Genomic DNA, 17,655 nt, shown 5'->3' on the forward strand with positions numbered 1-17,655 from the left:
TACCCCAATGAAGGGAATGAACTTCTGGTAGGAATCTTCATCGTGCCTGGAGAGAGAGAGAGAGAGAATGTTTTATATGGGTTTTAATGAAATACCATCTTCTGGTTAAGGTGTGTGTGTGTGTGTGTGTGTGTTACCACTCACGTCCTGTGTTTACAGGTAAGCATGGCCTCAGCGATGGGCAGCTGGTGTGTGACCGTGGCGCCACTGATGTACTGAGAGATCCTACCTGCCACGTCCAACTGGACTACAGTGCAGGGAAACAGGAAGACAGGTCAAAGGGTTAGAGGTCACTGGTGAGAGATCAGGCCCTGTGTGCTAATGTTATGTATCCAGATCCAGTATGTGTTTACCTTTCTGTGGGGGTTCAGAGTGGATGAACACGTCTCCCCACGCCCCATCTAAGAATGCAGAGCTGTAACGGTTGTCTAGGGCACCCAGGTGCTTAGCAACAGGATGACAGCCTATGAGAGAGAGAAAGGGTTCTATTTTAGTGATCAGCTTGATGACAACAACTCTTTCATACATCAACAACCCATCGCCACGCCGGTCATCATGGATACCGACGGCCATGTTGTTTGTCTCACCCAGGGGCACCACCAGGAACCTCAGGTGGCTGAGCCAATCAGAGGTCTTGCTGGCCAGCTGGGTGACGAAGAACTGCAGGATGGCACTGAGGTAGCTCTGACTGCCCACCACTGCCACCTTGACTGGCCTGGGCATGGACGAGTTACAGTTACAACTGAGAGGGAGAGAGGGGAGATGGTTAAAGATAATCACTGACGTCTTACAGCAGGGGTGTCAAAGTCAAATGGACGGAGGGCCAAATAAAAAAATCAGCTACAAGACGAGGGCCGGACTGTTCGAATGTTCATTGAAAAATTTTTAAATGACGCATATAGTCTAGTGAACCTAATTGAACCTACTGAAAACCTAACAAATATATTACAATATGATCAGATAAATAAAGCAATATTTTCTTATGGCTCTGTCAGTAATCTTTAATTTTCAACAGACACAAAAGACAAATTTCCTTTATATAAATATCCCCATAACATGAACATTAAATGAAAGAAACCGGTATTCAAGGCACCATCAGTAGACTATATTTTCTATTTTAGCAAAAGTGGGCTAAATTTACTTCAAAGAAAAAACAATAATAGCAATTTTCTATCATCCACTCAACTGAAATATTTTTAAAATATAATTGGATTGAAATACAAAAAAATAAAGTGCAAAAATCTATTAATCAAAAACAACACTTTGTTTAAGGAGAAGTAACATGCAGTGAAAACAAATATTAAATTTTAACTTTTAAACTTGAACTGAGTAAAAACTCTAAATATGTGATTGCACAGTAATGTTCACTTGTTTGAGGTTGAGGGTGATACTTGGTGGTGTCCCATCTTTTCCACAAGTTCATCAATGTTCGGGGTAAGGCTCTGAGCTGAAGAAATCCTCAGAATTGAGTGGAGGTGTTCAGCAGTAAGTCGACTTCTGTGTGATGTTTTGTTCAGGTTCATCAAAGAAAACAGTTGTTCACACAGGTATGTGCTGCCAAACATAGACAACGTTTGAGCAGCCTGGATGCGCAGCTGGGGCATTGTGCCGGGAGGAAACGGGCGAACTCCGCAGCACCCACTGCCGCATATTTTGCCCTCAGTGCATCATTGCATTGGAGGTCAATCAACTCCATTTGGAGGTTTGGTGTTGAGCTTTCCACGTCAACAGCAAATGGGTTACCGAGCAGTTCCAACCTGCTTTTTGTGCTTCAAAGTCAGCAAATCGGCGTCGAAAGTCAGCGGCAAGCATACCTATTTTATCAGCCAACTGTGTGCTCGGGAACGCACTGGTAGAGAGCTTCTCTTTCATGGTCTGGCAGCTGGGAAAGTGGCTCAAATTTTCTTTCCGCATCTGCGTCTCCCACAGAGTCAGTTTGGTTTTAAATGCCTTCACTGTACTGTACATATCAGAGATGACACGATCCCGACCCTGCAGCTGCAAGTTTATTGCATTCAGATGACTCGTAATGTCACACAGAAAAGCCATTTCACACAGAAACATTTCGTCTCGGAGTTGTGTTGTGTCTTTCCCTTTGCTGTCCAAGAACAGACAAATCTCCTCACGAAGCTCGAAACATCTTTGAAGCACCTTTCCCTGGCTTAGCCATCGCACCTCTGTGTGATAAGGCAAATCACCATGCTCCGTTTCTAACTCCGTCAGAAATGCCTTGAACTGGCGGTGATTCAAACCTTTGGCTCTGATAAAGTTAACTGTGCGCGTGATGATGCTCATTACATGCTCCATTTTCAAGGCTTTACCGCACAACGCTTCCTGGTGTATGATACAATGATAAGCTGTCAGCTCACCTGTCGCGTTTTCCTCTTGCATCTTTTCCCGTATCTTCGCCACCAGTCCGCTCCTGTGTCCACACATCGCAGGTGCTCCGTCGGTTGTCAAACCCACGAGTTTTTCCCAAGGCAGCTCCATCTCATTTACACATCTTGACACCTCTTCATACAAATCATGCCCCGTAGTTGTGCCATGCATAGGACGTAAAGCCAAAAACTCCTCTGTCACGCTTAGGTTGGAGTCCACTCCGCGGATGAAAATTGACAACTGGGCAATGTCAGAAATGTCGGTGCTCTCATCCACAGCCAAGGAGTATGCAATAAAATCTTTTCCCTTTTTCACAAGCTGCTCTTTTAGATTGATGGACAACTGGTCTACTCTCTCGGCAATGGTGTTTCTGCTCAGACTCACATTTAAAAAGAGTTGCCTTTTTCTGGGCAAACTTCGTCACAAACTTTAATCATGCAGTTTTTGATGAAATCCCCCTCCGTAAATGGCCGGGCTGATTTAGCGATCTCTTCTGCCAAAATAAAACTGGCCTTGACAGCAGCCTGGCCTTGTGATTTGGCTTTTTGAACAGAGCCTGTCGAGATTTGAGGCCTCGTTTTAATTCCTCTGCCTTTTGTAGCCTTTGTTCCATGTCCATATTCTTGTTTTTGTCCGCGTGTTTCGTTTCATAATGTCGTCTCAGATTATACTCTTTCAGTACCGCCACACTTTCTCCACACAGAAGACACACAGGTTTTCCAGCTACCTTCGTGAACATATACTCCGACTCCCACCTTGTTTGAAACCCCCGGTTCTCAGTATCCACCTTCCGTTTTGCCATTTTTGATGGGTATCTGAAAGTTAATTTTACTGTGATGCTGACGACTGCTGTGCCAATAAATATTGAAATGAAGCAGCCTACTGCTCGGTGCGTCACCTTTGCATTGTGGGAAATGTAGTATTGGTGCGTGTAAAAGATCTGCGGGCTGCCGGCTTGCTGCGGGCCGGTTCTAATAATAAATCAAGATCATCCCAGGGGCCGTAAAAAACCTTCTTGCGGGCCGGATGTGGCCCGCGGGCCTTGACTCTGACATATGTGTCTTACAGCCTTAACTCAGGACTTCATCAATACAGAGTGCAGAGGGATGGAGGGAGAGAGAGGAAAACAGAGAAGAAGAAGAGAGGGAGAGAAGCAGGAAAGAAAGAGGAAGATAAAGAGAGAGAGATGGGGGCAGAGAAGCGGAGAGAGAGAGGATAAAAAGAATGCAGGAAGGAGTGAAAAGCAAAGATAGCGACAGTGGAATAAATGAGCGAAGAGAATCAACTGAATATTGTCTGTGACTGTGAGCTCTAAATATTTCATAGACAGACAGATTAACAGATCATACAAAACGTGTTAGATCCGACAGACTCACAACTTTGGGTGTGCGTCCGTGTGTGTGTGTGTGAGACTCACAACTTCTGGATGCGTGTGAGGACAGCAGAAAGCACCGCCTGGATCTCAGCTCCTGAACACGTACACACCACCGGGTGCCTCTGTACCTGCAGCTGCTCTACCACGTACTGGAACACACACACACACACACTTAGGGAACTGCGGCAACATACACGTTTGTTCTGCTGCAACATGCACACTTCTACATAGTTGTTACCTGGCCCTGCCAGTCGGTGCCATTGACCAGGATGAGACTCTCAGGAAGAGAAGAGTCAGACAGCAGGACATGGTTTAGCTGATCATACACCGCCTTCCTCAGGACCTACACCCACAGCACGCACACAAACACACAGCACGCACCCACAGCACGCACACAAACACACAGCACGCACGCCCCCCCCCCCACACACACAGCACGCACACACCCACAGCACGCACACAAACACACAGCATGCACCCACAAACACACAGCACGCACCCACAGCACGCACACAAACACACACCCACACAAACATGAAGTGGAACAATTTCTTATTAGATGACTCATAAAAACATACATCATTTCTTCACGTCGTCATGGGTACATTCATTCTCTAAGCAAGAATTTCTGTGTATGTTTGAAGAGCATCAATGAATGTTTACATATACCAGTATGAACATATATGTCTAAGAATGTGTGTGTGTTACCTGTGAGCTGCGTCCCAGTTCGGGGGACCTCTCGCTGTCAGAGATGTTGGTCTTCGCCCCTTCACTGATTGGTTTAGACAGCTGCCTCTCCTTCATAGGAGTATTGCTCTGTCTCTTCTGTTTGGGGGTGTGGCCTCCGCCGTCCAACCTGAGGGAGATGTTTCAACTCCAAATCAACCTGTAGCCCGTAGCAACATTACCCAGAGGAGTATGAAATGGAAAATATTCTACCTGGCCTCTTAAAACCTGTTAGGGATGATGCGAATTTTCGCAGCTTTTTGTAAAAAATCGCGCAACATTTCAACGTCCTGCTACTCATGCCAGGAATATAGTATATGCATATGATAAGTATGTGTGTATAGAAAACACTCTGAAGTCTGTAAAACTGGTTAAATCGTGTCTGTGGCTATAACAGAACGTGTTTAGGAGTAAAAATCCCAGGGAAAACTGTTCACCAAAAACACAAAAAAAATATTCATCCGCCAGTCAATGTATTGTCTAAGGCGACAGAAAAAAAACGAGGTTCCCATTACAATGCCTACAGCTTCCACACGATGTCGCCAGTACTGGCAGTTTATGGCTGCTTTATCCTTGGTTAGATGACGTATAGGCACTTCCTGTCTTGAGGCGGACCGCAGGATGTTATGAAAGTGTAAACATGGACGATGATTTCAAGACTTGCTGCTATCGAATACAGATCGCCCCGTGATCAATTTGATAGATTATTAACGTTTATTAATACCTAAAGTTGGTTTAGAAAAGTAGTTTGAAGTGATTTGTAAAAGTTTATAGGCAACTTTTGTAATTTTAAAAAGTGACGTTGGGTCTTGTAAAGGGGAATTTTCCTGGATCAGACTGGCCTTCATAAAATGACATTTTGGCTATACAATGACGGATTTAATCGGGAAAAAGACCCAATTGTGATGTTTATGGGATATATAGGAGTGCCAACAAAGAAGCTCGTCAAAGGTAATGAATGTTTTATATTTTATTTCTGCGTTTTGTGTAGCGCCGGCTACCGCAAAATCTTTTGTTTAGGTGTCGTTCAGCTATTTTGGGGGGTGCATGCTATCAGATAATAGCTTCTCATGGTTTCACCGAAAAGCATTTTACAAATCTGACTTGGTGGCTAGATTCACAACGAGTGTAGCTTTAATTCAGTACCTTGCATGTGTGTTTTAATGAAAGTTTGAGTTTTATCGAGTACTACAGGTGGCGCTCTTTAATTGCAGGGATTTAGGTTCCTGCAAAGGAACTAAATTCCGCATCATCCCTAAGAGGTTTTAAGAGAAAAATTGAAAATATTCTATCTGCCCTCTTAAGAGAAAAATGTAAATGGAAAAATGGAGTATGTTGGTGCTTGTTTGTGTTCGTTACCTGGGGGAGGGCATAGTCTGTCCTCCTTCACTCTTACTGCTCTTCAGGGGTGTACAGGGTTTCTCAGCCACCGACACCTTAATGCAGGGGCCCTCTGGAAACATCTCCTGATCGTTCAACTCCTACACACACAACACACATTAGCTCGAGTTGACTTCTACTACCACACGCACGCACGCACACACACACTCTCTGGATTGTTAATTGGACTCGTTCTGGCATTTCTAGATGTTTTGTTCAGATTAGAGACACACTACTAGAAACAACAGCACCTGCTTTAACATCTGCAAATCTGTGTACGCGACCAATAAACTTTGATTTGTTTTGGAGTGTCTCACCAGTGTGTCTGTCTCGGAGAGGGCCTCTACCTCCAGGTTACGACTGTGAGAGTGTTTCATCTGCTCCCCCTGCTGGAGACACACGGGAAACACAGTCACACCTCACCTGCAGGGAATCTCAATCCTTCAGACTCTAACATCCCTCTCCTCTGTCTCCATTCTGTTTACAACCCATCTACAAGATGTTTCTCCCTCCCTCCCTCCCTCTTTCTCTCTCCCCTCCTCCCACCCTCTCTCCCTTCCTCCCTCCCTCTCTCTCTCCCCTCCTCCCTCCCTCCCTCTCTCTCTCCCTTCCTTCCTCCCTCCCTCCCTCCCTCTTTCTCTCTCCCCTCCTCCCACCCTCTCCTTCCTCCCTCCCTCTCTCTCTCCCTCCTCCTCCTCTCTCTCTCTCCCCTCCTCCCTCCCTCTCTCTCCCCCTCCTCCCTCCCTCCCTCGCTCTCTCTCCTCCTCTCTCTCCCCCTCTCCTCCCTCCCTCCCTCTCTCTCGCTCTCCCCTCTCTCCCCTTCCCTCTCTCTCTCTCTCTTCCTTCCTGGCTCTCTCCACCCTCTACCCCCCGGACGCTCTATCTCCCCCACTCTCACTCTCTCCCCTCATATCTCCCTCTCCCCCCCCCCCTCTCTCTCTTCCTTCCTAGCTCTCTCCACCCTCTACCCCCGGACGCTCTATCTCCCCCACTCTCCTTCCCTTCCCTCTCCTCCAGCTTACTTACAGGGTTGAAGCAGGCGTCACGTCCCAGGCTCCCCCCTCTGCTGTTCAGACTGGTGATCTCTGTCTGAGAGCTGGACTGAGACATCCCCTCAAAGAACGGCCTGGATGGCCACACACAGAGGAGCAATACATGTTAGCACAGATTGAAACACTTTTCTGTCACATTTTTAAACCAATCACATACACCGTTCCCTAATCTATCAAGTTCTAATGATCAAGACCGAATGCCAAGTTCAACCGAAGATTTTGATTCCATTTCACCATCCATCTATTCATTTGATTAGTGGAATACTGGCTTGATAAGCTGATGAGAATCGGATGTTTAGGAATGACAAGTGTTCATAAACATACCAGTGTTCATAAACATACCAGTGTTCATAAACATACCAGTGTTCATAATCATACCAGTGTTCATAATCATACCAGTGTTCATAAACATACCAGTGTTCATAATCATACCAGTGTTCATAATCATACCAGTGTTCATAAACATACCAGTGTTCATAAACATACCAGTGTTCATAAACATACCAGTGTTCATAAACATACCAGTGTTCATAATCATACCAGTGTTCATAATCATACCAGTGTTCATAATCATACCAGTGTTCATAAACATACCAGTGTTCATAAACATACCAGTGTTCATAAACATACCAGTGTTCATAATCATACCAGTGTTCATAATCATACCAGTGTTCATAATCATACCAGTGTTCATAAACATACCAGTGTTCATAAACATACCAGTGTTCATAATCATACCAGTGTTCATAAACATACCAGTGTTCATAATCATACCAGTGTTCATAATCATACCAGTGTTCATAATCATACCAGTGTTCATAAACATACCAGAGTTCATAATCATACCAGTGTTCATAAACATACCAGTGTTCATAATCATTCCAGTGTTCATAATCATACCAGAGTATTCTCAATAACAGTAGAATGTACTGTCATTTCTTGACCAGCAGAGGGGGCAGCATACTGAGGTACTAACTGGCTGTAACTGCACTTCCGTTGTGCCTGTTTTCTCTGTTCCTACGTCCCTTATATGGGAATGTATACTTCACACAGAGACTCAGGAGCGTTGATTCCTCTATAGGCCTCTTACATATACGTTGCTGACTGTTTGGGTTAGACGCACTGCGGGTTCTGGCTGTGTGTGGCACCATAACAGCTACCTGAGTTTAGGTTTGGGTGTGCTGAGGATGCTGTCCGTCTCCTCCATCTCTGGTCCGCTGTCAGAGGGGTTGTACATCTCCAGACTGTCATACAACTCATCTAAATCCTCCTCCACTTCCTGGATCTGTTCTCTAGAGACATGCTCCAGACCAAAACCCACCTGCACACACACACACACGCATGCGCACACACAAACACACACGCACACAGGGGCATTAGCAGTGATCAAACACACACACACACACACCTCTCAGTTGTGCAACCACATCTCCAGCACTGCATAGTACATAGTACACTGCATAGTACACAGTACACTGCATAGTACACGGCATAGTACACCACCAAGTACACCGCATAGTAGACAGCAATACACCGCATAGTACATAGTACACCGCATAGTACATAGTACACTGTAGAGTACATTGCATAGTACACCGCATAGCACACTGTAGAGTACATTGCATAGTACACCGCATAGTACACTGTATAGTACATTGCATAGTACACCGCATAGTACATAGTACACTGTATAGTACACCGCATAGTACACTGCATAGTACACTGTATAGTACATTGCATAGTACACCGCATAGCACACTGCATAGTACACAGCACACTGTATAGTACACCGCATAGTACACCGCATAGTACATAGTACACTGTATAGTACATCGCATAGTACACCGCATAGTACATAGTACACTGTATAGTACATTGCATAGTACACCGCATAGCACACTGCATAGTACATTGCATAGTACACCGCATAGGACACTGCATAGTACATAGTACACTGTATAGTACATTGCATAGTACACCGCATAGCACACTGAATAGTACACTGTATAGTGCATAGTACACCAACACCTTCAATTACAATGATACTTTGTGCACCAGGCACAGAAAAGGTGTTCAGAGGAAGCAAAACAGAGAGGGGGAAAACTGCACAAGTATGTATAAGACAGAGAAAGTAACAACTGAAAGTTTGAGTTGAGACACATTTTATATCTCTTAGTCAATAAGTAAGAGAGACAGAGAGAGACAGGAGTTAGAGAGACAGACAGAGAGAGAGACAAAGAGAGAGAGATAGAGAGAGAGAGACAGACAGAGACAGACAGAGATAGATAGGAGAGAGCGAGAGAGACAGAGCGAGAGAGAGATAGGAGAGAAGAGAGAAACGGAAAGGGAGAGAGAGACAGACAGAGATAGGAGAGACAGACAGAGACAGATAGAGACAGAGAGAGATAGATAGGTGAGAGAGACACAGAGAGAGAGAGAGATAGGAGAGAGAGAGACGCTTACCTCATCTGAAACTTTGAATCTTTTCAGCAGGGCCACAAACTTCTGCTTGATGTTGGGTTGCTGTAAAAGAGACCAGGATGATTTTCCGCTGAGTCAAGTGTTCGGTCTAATGACCCACAGAACCATGAGTTAATGGATAACTGTCTACCAGCCACCTGGGCCGTCCCTCCCCGTTTCAGACCCTTTTCTATTGTTGCTGCCTCTTGATTAGGACGCTGTGTAATCGGTGCGTGTTGGTGGCAGGAAAGTCAGGCGCAGGAGAACCAACTTGGTAAAACGGAGTTGTTTAATAAATGCTGATAAATCTCCAAAAACCAAAATGTACAAAATAACAAAAGTGGGTACAAAACCCATCGCACACCAACATAATACATGTACATCACATACAATCAGACAATCTCCGACAGGGACATGAGGGGAAACAGAGGGTTAAATACACAACATGTAAATGATGGGATTGGAACCAGGTGTGATGGAAGACAAGACAAAACCAATGGAAAATGAAAAATGGATCAGCGATGGCTAGAAGGTCGGTGACGTCGGCCACCGAACACCGCCCGAACAAGGAGAGGGACTGACTTTGGGGGAAGTCGTGACACCCTGTCTACAAAGACAGTAATGAATATCAACTGGACTGCAGGACTAGAAAACAGATCAGTTGAGGTGGCTAATGCTAATGCTAATGCTGACGATGATGAAGATCATTATTACATTCATGTTGGATAGCGTACAGTGTCATGTGTCATTCAGGGGATATTACAGCCATGGCCTCATTCTGCGCTGTTTGCTGGCCGCAGGTGGTGTGACTGGGGAGTAGTGTGTGTGTGTGTGTGTGTTTGTGTCCACAGGCGGTGTTGTTAGGGAGCAGTGATGACAGACAGCCCCACCGTGACCTTCACAGGACAAACCCATTAATAACCCTCCCTCCCGATCCCCTCCCGCTGTCACACACACACACACACACACACACCATAAATACAGCAAAGACTTATACAAACCCCTGATACACTGCCCTTGTCACTACAAATCACTGCCTCATCGCAATTTACGGAGCTGCCGACAAGTGTATGTTAATCGGTTTTGGCCGTGTGTGTGTATGTGTGTGTGTTTTGTTTGCGTGGGTGATTGGGTAAATTGTCTGAATTGTCTGTTTTCCTCCCGGGACACTGGCTGACTGAGAGGGATGGAGAGAGAGGAGGATAGAGTGAGAGGCTGACTGAGGAGAGGGATAAGAGAGAGGAGGATAGAGGGAGAGGCTGACTGAGGAGAGGGATGGAGAGAGAGGAGGATAGAGGGAGAGGCTGACTGAGGAGAGGGATGGAGAGAGAGGAGATAGGGGGAGAGGCTGACTGAGGAGAGGGATGGAGAGAGAGGAGGATAGAGGGAGAGGCTGACTGAGGAGAGGGATGGAGAGAGAGGAGATAGAGGGAGAGGCTGACTGAGGAGAGGGATAGAGAGAGAGGAGGATAGAGGGGAGGATGAGAGGAGGATGAGGGAGTGAAAGGGTTTCTCACTCTAGTGATGGAGGCGTTGGAGGTGAGCTTCCGTCTAGGCTTTTTCTTCCTCACCTCATCCTCTTCATCATACAGATACTGAGAGAGAGAGCGAGAGAGAGAGAGAGAGACAGAGAGATCGAGACAGAAAGACAGCAAGAGAGACAGCAAGAAAGACAGACAGTTTGAGAGAAAGACAGAGACAAAGACAGAAGGAGAGAGAGAGACAGCGAGAGAGACAGAGAGAGACAAAGACAGCGAGAGAGAGGCAGAGAGAGAGACAAAGACAAAGAGAGACAGAGAGAGCGACAGACAGAGAGAGACAAAGCCAGCGAGAGAGACAAAGACAAAGAGAGAGACAAAGACAGAGAGAGACAGAGAGAGACAGAAAGACAAAGACAAAGAGAGAGACAGAGAGAGAAAAAGACAGAGAGAGACAGAAAGACAAATACAGAGAGAGAAAAAGACAAAGAGAGACAGAGAGAGACAAAGCCAGCGAGAGAGACAAAGACAAAGAGAGAGACAAAGACAGAGAGAGACAGAGAGACAAAGAGAGAGACAGAGAGACAAAGAGAGACAGAAAGACAAAGACAAAGAGAGAGACAGAGAGAGAGAAAAAGACAAAGAGAGAGACAGCAAAAGAGACAAGGAGAGAGAGACAAAGAGAGAGAGAGAAAAAAACAGAAAGAGAGAGAGTAAGAGACAGGAGGAGAGAGAGAAAGAGAATGAGACAGAGAGAGAGACAGCGAGAGAGAGACAAAGACAGTGAGAGAGACAAAGACAAAGAGAGAAACAGAGACAGTGAGACAGAAAGACAACGAAACAGAGACAGCAAGTGAGAGAAACAGCGAGAGAGAGAGAGAGAGAACATGAAAGAGAGAGACAGAGAGAGACAGAGAGAGAGACAGAGAGAGAGTGAGAGAGACAGAGAGAGAGCGAGAGAGACAGAGAGAGAGCGAGAGAGACAGAGAGAGAGAGAATAGAGAGAGTTATTAAGAGCATCACACACACAGCGATCTCCAGGTTATTTATACCACACCGACCGTGACCTCCTTCCTTCATCCTTTCACATCTCACTGGTCCTCTCCTTCACTCCTGACCCCTTCCATCCCTCCTTTCACTCTATTCCTCTGTCCTCCCTGAGCCATGTCCCCCACTCCGAGCCTTGTCCCCCTCTCTGAGCCATGTCCCCCTCTCTGAGCCTTGTCCACCTCCCTGACCAGTGTCCCCCTCTCTGAACCTTGTCCCCCTCTCTGAGCCTTGTCCGCCTCCCTGAGCAGTGTCCCCCTCTCTGAGCAGTGTCCCCCTCTCTGAGCCTTGTCCGCCTCCCTGAGCATTGTCCCCCTCTCTGAGCCTTATCCCCCTCCCTGGGCGGTGTCCCCTCTCTGAGCCGTGTCCCCTCTCTGAGCCGTGTCCCCCTCTCTGAGCCGTGTCCCCCTCTCTGAGCCGTGTCCCCTCCCTGAGCTGTGTCCCCTCCCTGAGCAGTGTACCCCTCCCTGAGCCGTGTCTCCCTCCCTAAGCCTTGTCTCCCTCTCTGTCCCGTGTCCCCCTCTCTGAGCAGTGTCCCCCTCTCTGTCCCGTGTCCGCCTCTCTGAGCAGTGTCCCCCTCTCTGTCCCGTGTCCCCCTCTCTGAGCCGTGTCCTCCTTCACCTCCCCTCCAGTTATCTCTGCTTCACACAGGACTAGACAAACACACACACACCTGGCCGTGGTCGTCACTGCCCTCCTGTTCTGATGAGAAGCTCTCCTCCTCTTCCTCAGAATAGTTATCAATGTCTGGAGAACGATCTGAGAGAGAGAGAGAAAGAGAGAGCGAGAGAGAGAGAAGAGAGGGAGAGAGAGAAGAGGGAGAGAGAAGAGAGAGAGCAAAGAGAGAGAGGAGACAGAGGGAGAAAGAGAAGAGAGAGAGAGAGAGAGGGAGGGAGAAAGAGAAGAGAAAGAGCGAAGAGAGAGAAAGAGAGGAGAGAAGAGAGAGACAAGAGAGAGAGGAGAGAGAGAAGAGAGGGAGAGAAAGAAGAGAGGGGGAAAGAGAGAAGATAGAGAAGAGAGAGAGAGAGGAGAGAGAGAGGAGAGGGAGAGGAGAGAGAGAGGAGACAGAGGGAGAAAGAGAGAAGATAGAGAAGAGAGAGAGAGAGGAGAGGGAGAGAGAGAGAGAGGAGAGGGAGAGGAGAGAGAAGAGAGAGAAGAGAGGGAGGGAGAGAGGGAGAGAGAGAGCAAAGAGAGGGAGAGAAGAGGAGAGAGAAGAGAGAGAGAAGAGGGAGAGGAGAGAGAGAAGAGAGAGAGCAAAGAGAGGGAGAGAAGAGGAGAGAGAAGAGAGAGAGCGAAGAGAGAGAGGAGAGAGAGAAGAGAGGGAGAGAAGATAGAGAAGAGAGAGAGAGAGAGAGAGAGAGGGAGGGAGAAAGAGAAGAGGGAGGGAGAAAGAGAAGAGAGAGAGCGAAGAGAGAGAAAGAGAGGAGAGAAGAGAGAGACAAGAGAGAGGAGAGAAAGAAGAGAGGGAGAAAGAGAGAAGATAGAGAAGAGAGAGAGAGAGAGAGAGGAGAGAGAGAGGAGAGGGAGAGGAGAGAGAGGAGACAGAGGGAGAAAGAGAGAAGATAGAGAAGAGAGAGAGAGAGAGGAGAGAGAGAGAGAGAGAGAGAGAGGAGAAAGGGAGAGAGAGAGAAGAGAGAGAGGAGACAGAGGGAGAAAGAGAGAAGATAGAGAAGAGAGAGAGAGAGAGGGAGAAAGAGAAGAGAGAGAGCGAAGAGAGAGAAAGAGAGGAGAGAAGAGAGAGACAAGAGAGAGAGGAGAGAGAGAAGAGAGGGAGAGAAAGAAGAGAGGGAGAGAGAGAAAAGAGAGAGGGAGAGAGAGAGAAGAGAGGGAGAGTGAGAGAGAGGGAGAGAGAGAGAGGGAGGGAGAAAGAGAAGAGAGAGAGCGAAGAGAGAGAAAGAGAGGAGAGAGAGAAGAGAGGGAGAGAAAGAAGAGAGGGAGAAAGAGAGAAGATAGAGAGAGAGAGCGAGAGAGGAGAGAGAGAGAGGAGAGGGAGAGGAGAGAGAGAGGAGAAAGGGAGAGAGAGAGAAGAGAGAGAGAGAGAGAGAGGAGAAAGGGAGAGAGAGAGAAGAGAGAGAGCGAAGAGAGGGAGGGAGAGAGAGAAGAGAGAGAGCGAAGAGAGGGAGAGAAGAGGAGAGAGAAGATAGGGAGAGAGAAGAGAGAGAGCGAAGAGAGAGAGGAGACAGAGGGAGAAAGAGAGAAGATAGAGAAGAGAGAGAGAGAGAGGGAGAAAGAGAAGAGAGAGCGAAGAGAGAGAAAGAGAGGAGAGAAGAGAGAAGAGAGGGAGAGAGAGAGAAGAGAGGGGGAGAGAAAGAGAAGAGAGAGGGAGAGAGAGAGAAGAGAGAGAAGAGAGAGAGAGAAGAGAGGGAGAGAGAGAGAAGAGAGAGGGAGAGAGAGAGAGAAGAGAGGAAGCAGAAATGGTTAATAATCATTGACGTTGGACAAAATTCCAACAGAGTTTATCATCCTTCATCAACCCTAAACAAAGAGGGAGAGATGAAAAGACAGAGAGAATGAGATAGTAAAAGAGTGATATCAACAAGATGGCGTATGTAGCAGAGAGAACGAGAGAGAGAGAGAGAGAGGTCTTACCAGACATCTTGGCCTTGGGTCCCTCGTGGTCGATGGGCTGGCTGGAGAGGGAGTAGACCCTGACCTCCGCCACGGGTACAGAGGCCTCCTTCAACTGGCTGTGGAGTCCCAACACCTGGGCCCCCTCACTGGGGTGCTGCATCACCTGGTGAACCGGAGCGGTGGAGGGTGAGAAGAACCAAGGAAAGACGGGAGGGAAGACATAGAAAGAGAGATGGGATAAAAGAGGAGGATAGAGTAGAAAGAGAGATGGGATAAAAGAGGAGGATAGAGTAGAAAGAGAGATGGGGATAAAAGAGGTGGATAGAGTAGAAAGAGAGATGGGATAAAAGAGGAGGATAGAGTAGAAAGAGAGATGGGGATAAAAGAGGTGGATAGAGTAGAAAGAGAGATGGGATAAAAGAGGAGGATAGAGTAGAAAGAGAGATGGGATTAAAGAGGAGGACAGAGTAGAAAGAGAGATGGGATAAAAGAGGAGGATAGAGTAGAAAGAGAGATGGGGTTAAAGAGGAGGATAGAGTAGAAAGAGAGATGGGGATAAAAGAGGTGGATAGAGTAGAAAGAGAGATGGGATAAAAGAGGAGGATAGAGTAGAAAGAGAGATGGGAAAAAGAGGAGGATAGAGTAGAAAGAGAGATGGGAAAAAGAGGAGGATAGAGTAGAAAGAGAGATGGGATAAAAGAGGAGGATAGAGTAGAAAGAGAGATGGGGATAAAAGAGGTGGATAGAGTAGAAAGAGAGATGGGATAAAAGAGGAGGATAGAGTAGAAAGAGAGATGGGATTAAAGAGGAGGATAGAGTAGAAAGAGAGATGGGATAAAAGAGGAGGATAGAGTAGAAAGAGAGATGGGAAAAAGAGGAGGGTAGAGTAGAAAGAGAGATGGGATAAAAGAGGTGGATAGAGTAGAAAGAGAGATGGGATAAAAGAGGTGGATAGAGTAGAAAGAGAGATGGGATAAAAGAGGAGGATAGAGTAGAAAGAGAGATGGGATAAAAGAGGAGGATAGAGTAGAAAGAGAGATGGGATTAAAGAGGAGGATAGAGTAGAAAGAGAGATGGGATAAAAGAGGAGGATAGAGTAGAAAGAGAGATGGGATAAAAGAGGAGGATAGAGTAGAAAGAGAGATGGGATAAAAGAGGAGGATAGAGTAGAAAGAGAGATGGGGTTAAAGAGGAGGATAGAGTAGAAAGAGAGATGGGGATAAAAGAGGAGGATAGAGTAGAAAGAGAGATGGGGGTTAAAGAGGAGGATAGAGTAGAAAGAGAGATGGGATAAAAGAGGTGGATAGAGTAGAAAGAGAGATGGGAAAAAGAGGAGGATAGAGTAGAAAGAGAGATGGGATAAAAGAGGAGGATAGAGTAGAAAGAGAGATGGGGTTAAAGAGGAGGATAGTGTAGAAAGAGAGATGGGATTAAAGAGGAGGATAGAGTAGAAAGAGAGATGGGATAAAAGAGGAGGATAGAGTAGAAAGAGAGATGGGATAAAAGAGGAGGATAGAGTAGAAAGAGAGATGGGGATAAAAGAGGAGGATAGAGTAGAAAGAGAGATGGGGATAAAAGAGGAGGATAGAGTAGAAAGAGAGATGGGATAAAAGAGGAGGATAGAGTAGAAAGAGAGATGGGATAAAAGAGGAGGATAGAGTAGAAAGAGAGATGGGGGTTAAAGAGGAGGATAGAGTAGAAAGAGAGATGGGATAAAAGAGGAGGATAGAGTAGAAAGGGAGATGGGATAAAAGAGGAGGATAGAGTAGAAAGAGAGATGGGAAAAAGAGGAGGATAGAGTAGAAAGAGAGATGGGATAAAAGAGGAGGATAGAGTAGAAAGAGAGATGGGATAAAAGAGGAGGATAGAGTAGAAAGAGAGATGGGGTTAAAGAGGAGGATAGAGTAGAAAGAGAGATGGGATTAAAGAGGAGGATAGAGTAGAAAGAGAGATGGGATAAAAGAGGAGGATAGAGTAGAAAGAGAGATGGGGATAAAAGAGGTGGATAGAGTAGAAAGAGAGATGGGAAAAAGAGGAGGATAGAGTAGAAAGAGAGATGGGAAAAAGAGGAGGATAGAGTAGAAAGAGAGATGGGATAAAAGAGGAGGATAGAGTAGAAAGAGAGATGGGATAAAAGAGGAGGATAGAGTAGAAAGAGAGATGGGAAAAAAGAGGAGGATAGAGTAGAAAGAGAGATGGGATTAAAGAGGAGGACAGAGTAGAAAGAGAGATGGGATAAAAGAGGAGGATAGAGTAGAAAGAGAGATGGGAAAAAGAGGAGGATAGAGTAGAAAAGAGATGGGATAAAAGAGGAGGATAGAGTAGAAAGAGAGATGGGATAAAAGAGGAGGATAGAGTAGAAAGAGAGATGGGAAAAAGAGGAGGATAGAGTAGAAAGAGAGATGGGATTAAAGAGGAGGACAGAGTAGAAAGAGAGATGGGAAAAAGAGGAGGATAGAGTAGAAAGAGAGATGGGATAAAAAGAGGAGGATAGAGTAGAAAGAGAGATGGGGTTAAAGAGGAGGATAGAGTAGAAAGAGAGATGGGATAAAAGAGGAGGATAGAGTAGAAAGAGAGATGGGATAAAAGAGGAGGATAGAGTAGAAAGAGAGATGGGGTTAAAGAGGAGGATAGAGTAGAAAGAGAGATGGGATTAAAGAGGAGGATAGAGTAGAAAGAGAGATGGGGTTAAAGAGGAGGATAGAGTAGAAAGAGAGATGGGGTTAAAGAGGAGGATAGAGTAGAAAGAGAGATGGGATAAAAGAGGAGGATAGAGTAGAAAGAGAGATGGGATAAAAGAGGAGGATAGAGTAGAAAGAGAGATGGGATAAAAGAGGAGGATAGAGTAGAAAGAGAGATGGGGTTAAAGAGGAGGATAGAGTAGAAAGAGAGATGGGATTAAAGAGGAGGATAGAGTAGAAAGAGAGATGGGATAAAAAAGGAGGATAGAGTAGAAAGAGAGATGGGAAAAAGAGGAGGATAGAGTAGAACGAGAGATGGGGATAAAAGAGGTGGATAGAGTAGAAAGAGAGATGGGATAAAAGAGGAGGATAGAGTAGAAAGAGAGATGGGATAAAAGAGGTGGATAGCGTAGAAAGAGAGATGGGAAAAAGAGGAGGATAGAGTAGAAAGAGAGATGGGGATAAAAGAGGTGGATAGAGTAGAAAGAGAGATGGGATAAAAGAGG

The 17,655-nt window shown here is 46.0% G+C and overlaps 1 protein-coding gene across 1 annotated transcript in view; it reads right to left on the minus strand.

Annotated features, from left to right (window-relative positions):
- The window catches only part of LOC115137933 (phosphofurin acidic cluster sorting protein 1-like), a 101,474-nt gene that overhangs the window by 7,740 nt on the left and 76,079 nt on the right, over positions 1–17,655 (minus strand). Inside the window, exons 5-19 of the mRNA XM_065025360.1 lie at positions 14,487–14,631; positions 12,571–12,656; positions 10,890–10,967; positions 9,376–9,435; positions 8,073–8,233; positions 6,887–6,986; positions 6,178–6,249; positions 5,840–5,961; positions 4,463–4,610; positions 3,993–4,097; positions 3,797–3,903; positions 588–742; positions 354–464; positions 145–247; positions 4–46 (exon numbers count right to left, since the gene is read on the minus strand). Of these exons, the coding sequence (XP_064881432.1) occupies positions 4–46; positions 145–247; positions 354–464; positions 588–742; positions 3,797–3,903; positions 3,993–4,097; positions 4,463–4,610; positions 5,840–5,961; positions 6,178–6,249; positions 6,887–6,986; positions 8,073–8,233; positions 9,376–9,435; positions 10,890–10,967; positions 12,571–12,656; positions 14,487–14,631 (1,596 nt within the window). The remainder of the gene's footprint in view (positions 1–3; positions 47–144; positions 248–353; positions 465–587; positions 743–3,796; positions 3,904–3,992; positions 4,098–4,462; positions 4,611–5,839; positions 5,962–6,177; positions 6,250–6,886; positions 6,987–8,072; positions 8,234–9,375; positions 9,436–10,889; positions 10,968–12,570; positions 12,657–14,486; positions 14,632–17,655) is intronic.

This window comes from Oncorhynchus nerka, linkage group LG12 (genome assembly GCF_034236695.1).
Source record: "Oncorhynchus nerka isolate Pitt River linkage group LG12, Oner_Uvic_2.0, whole genome shotgun sequence".
NCBI classification, from domain to species: domain Eukaryota; kingdom Metazoa; phylum Chordata; class Actinopteri; order Salmoniformes; family Salmonidae; genus Oncorhynchus; species Oncorhynchus nerka.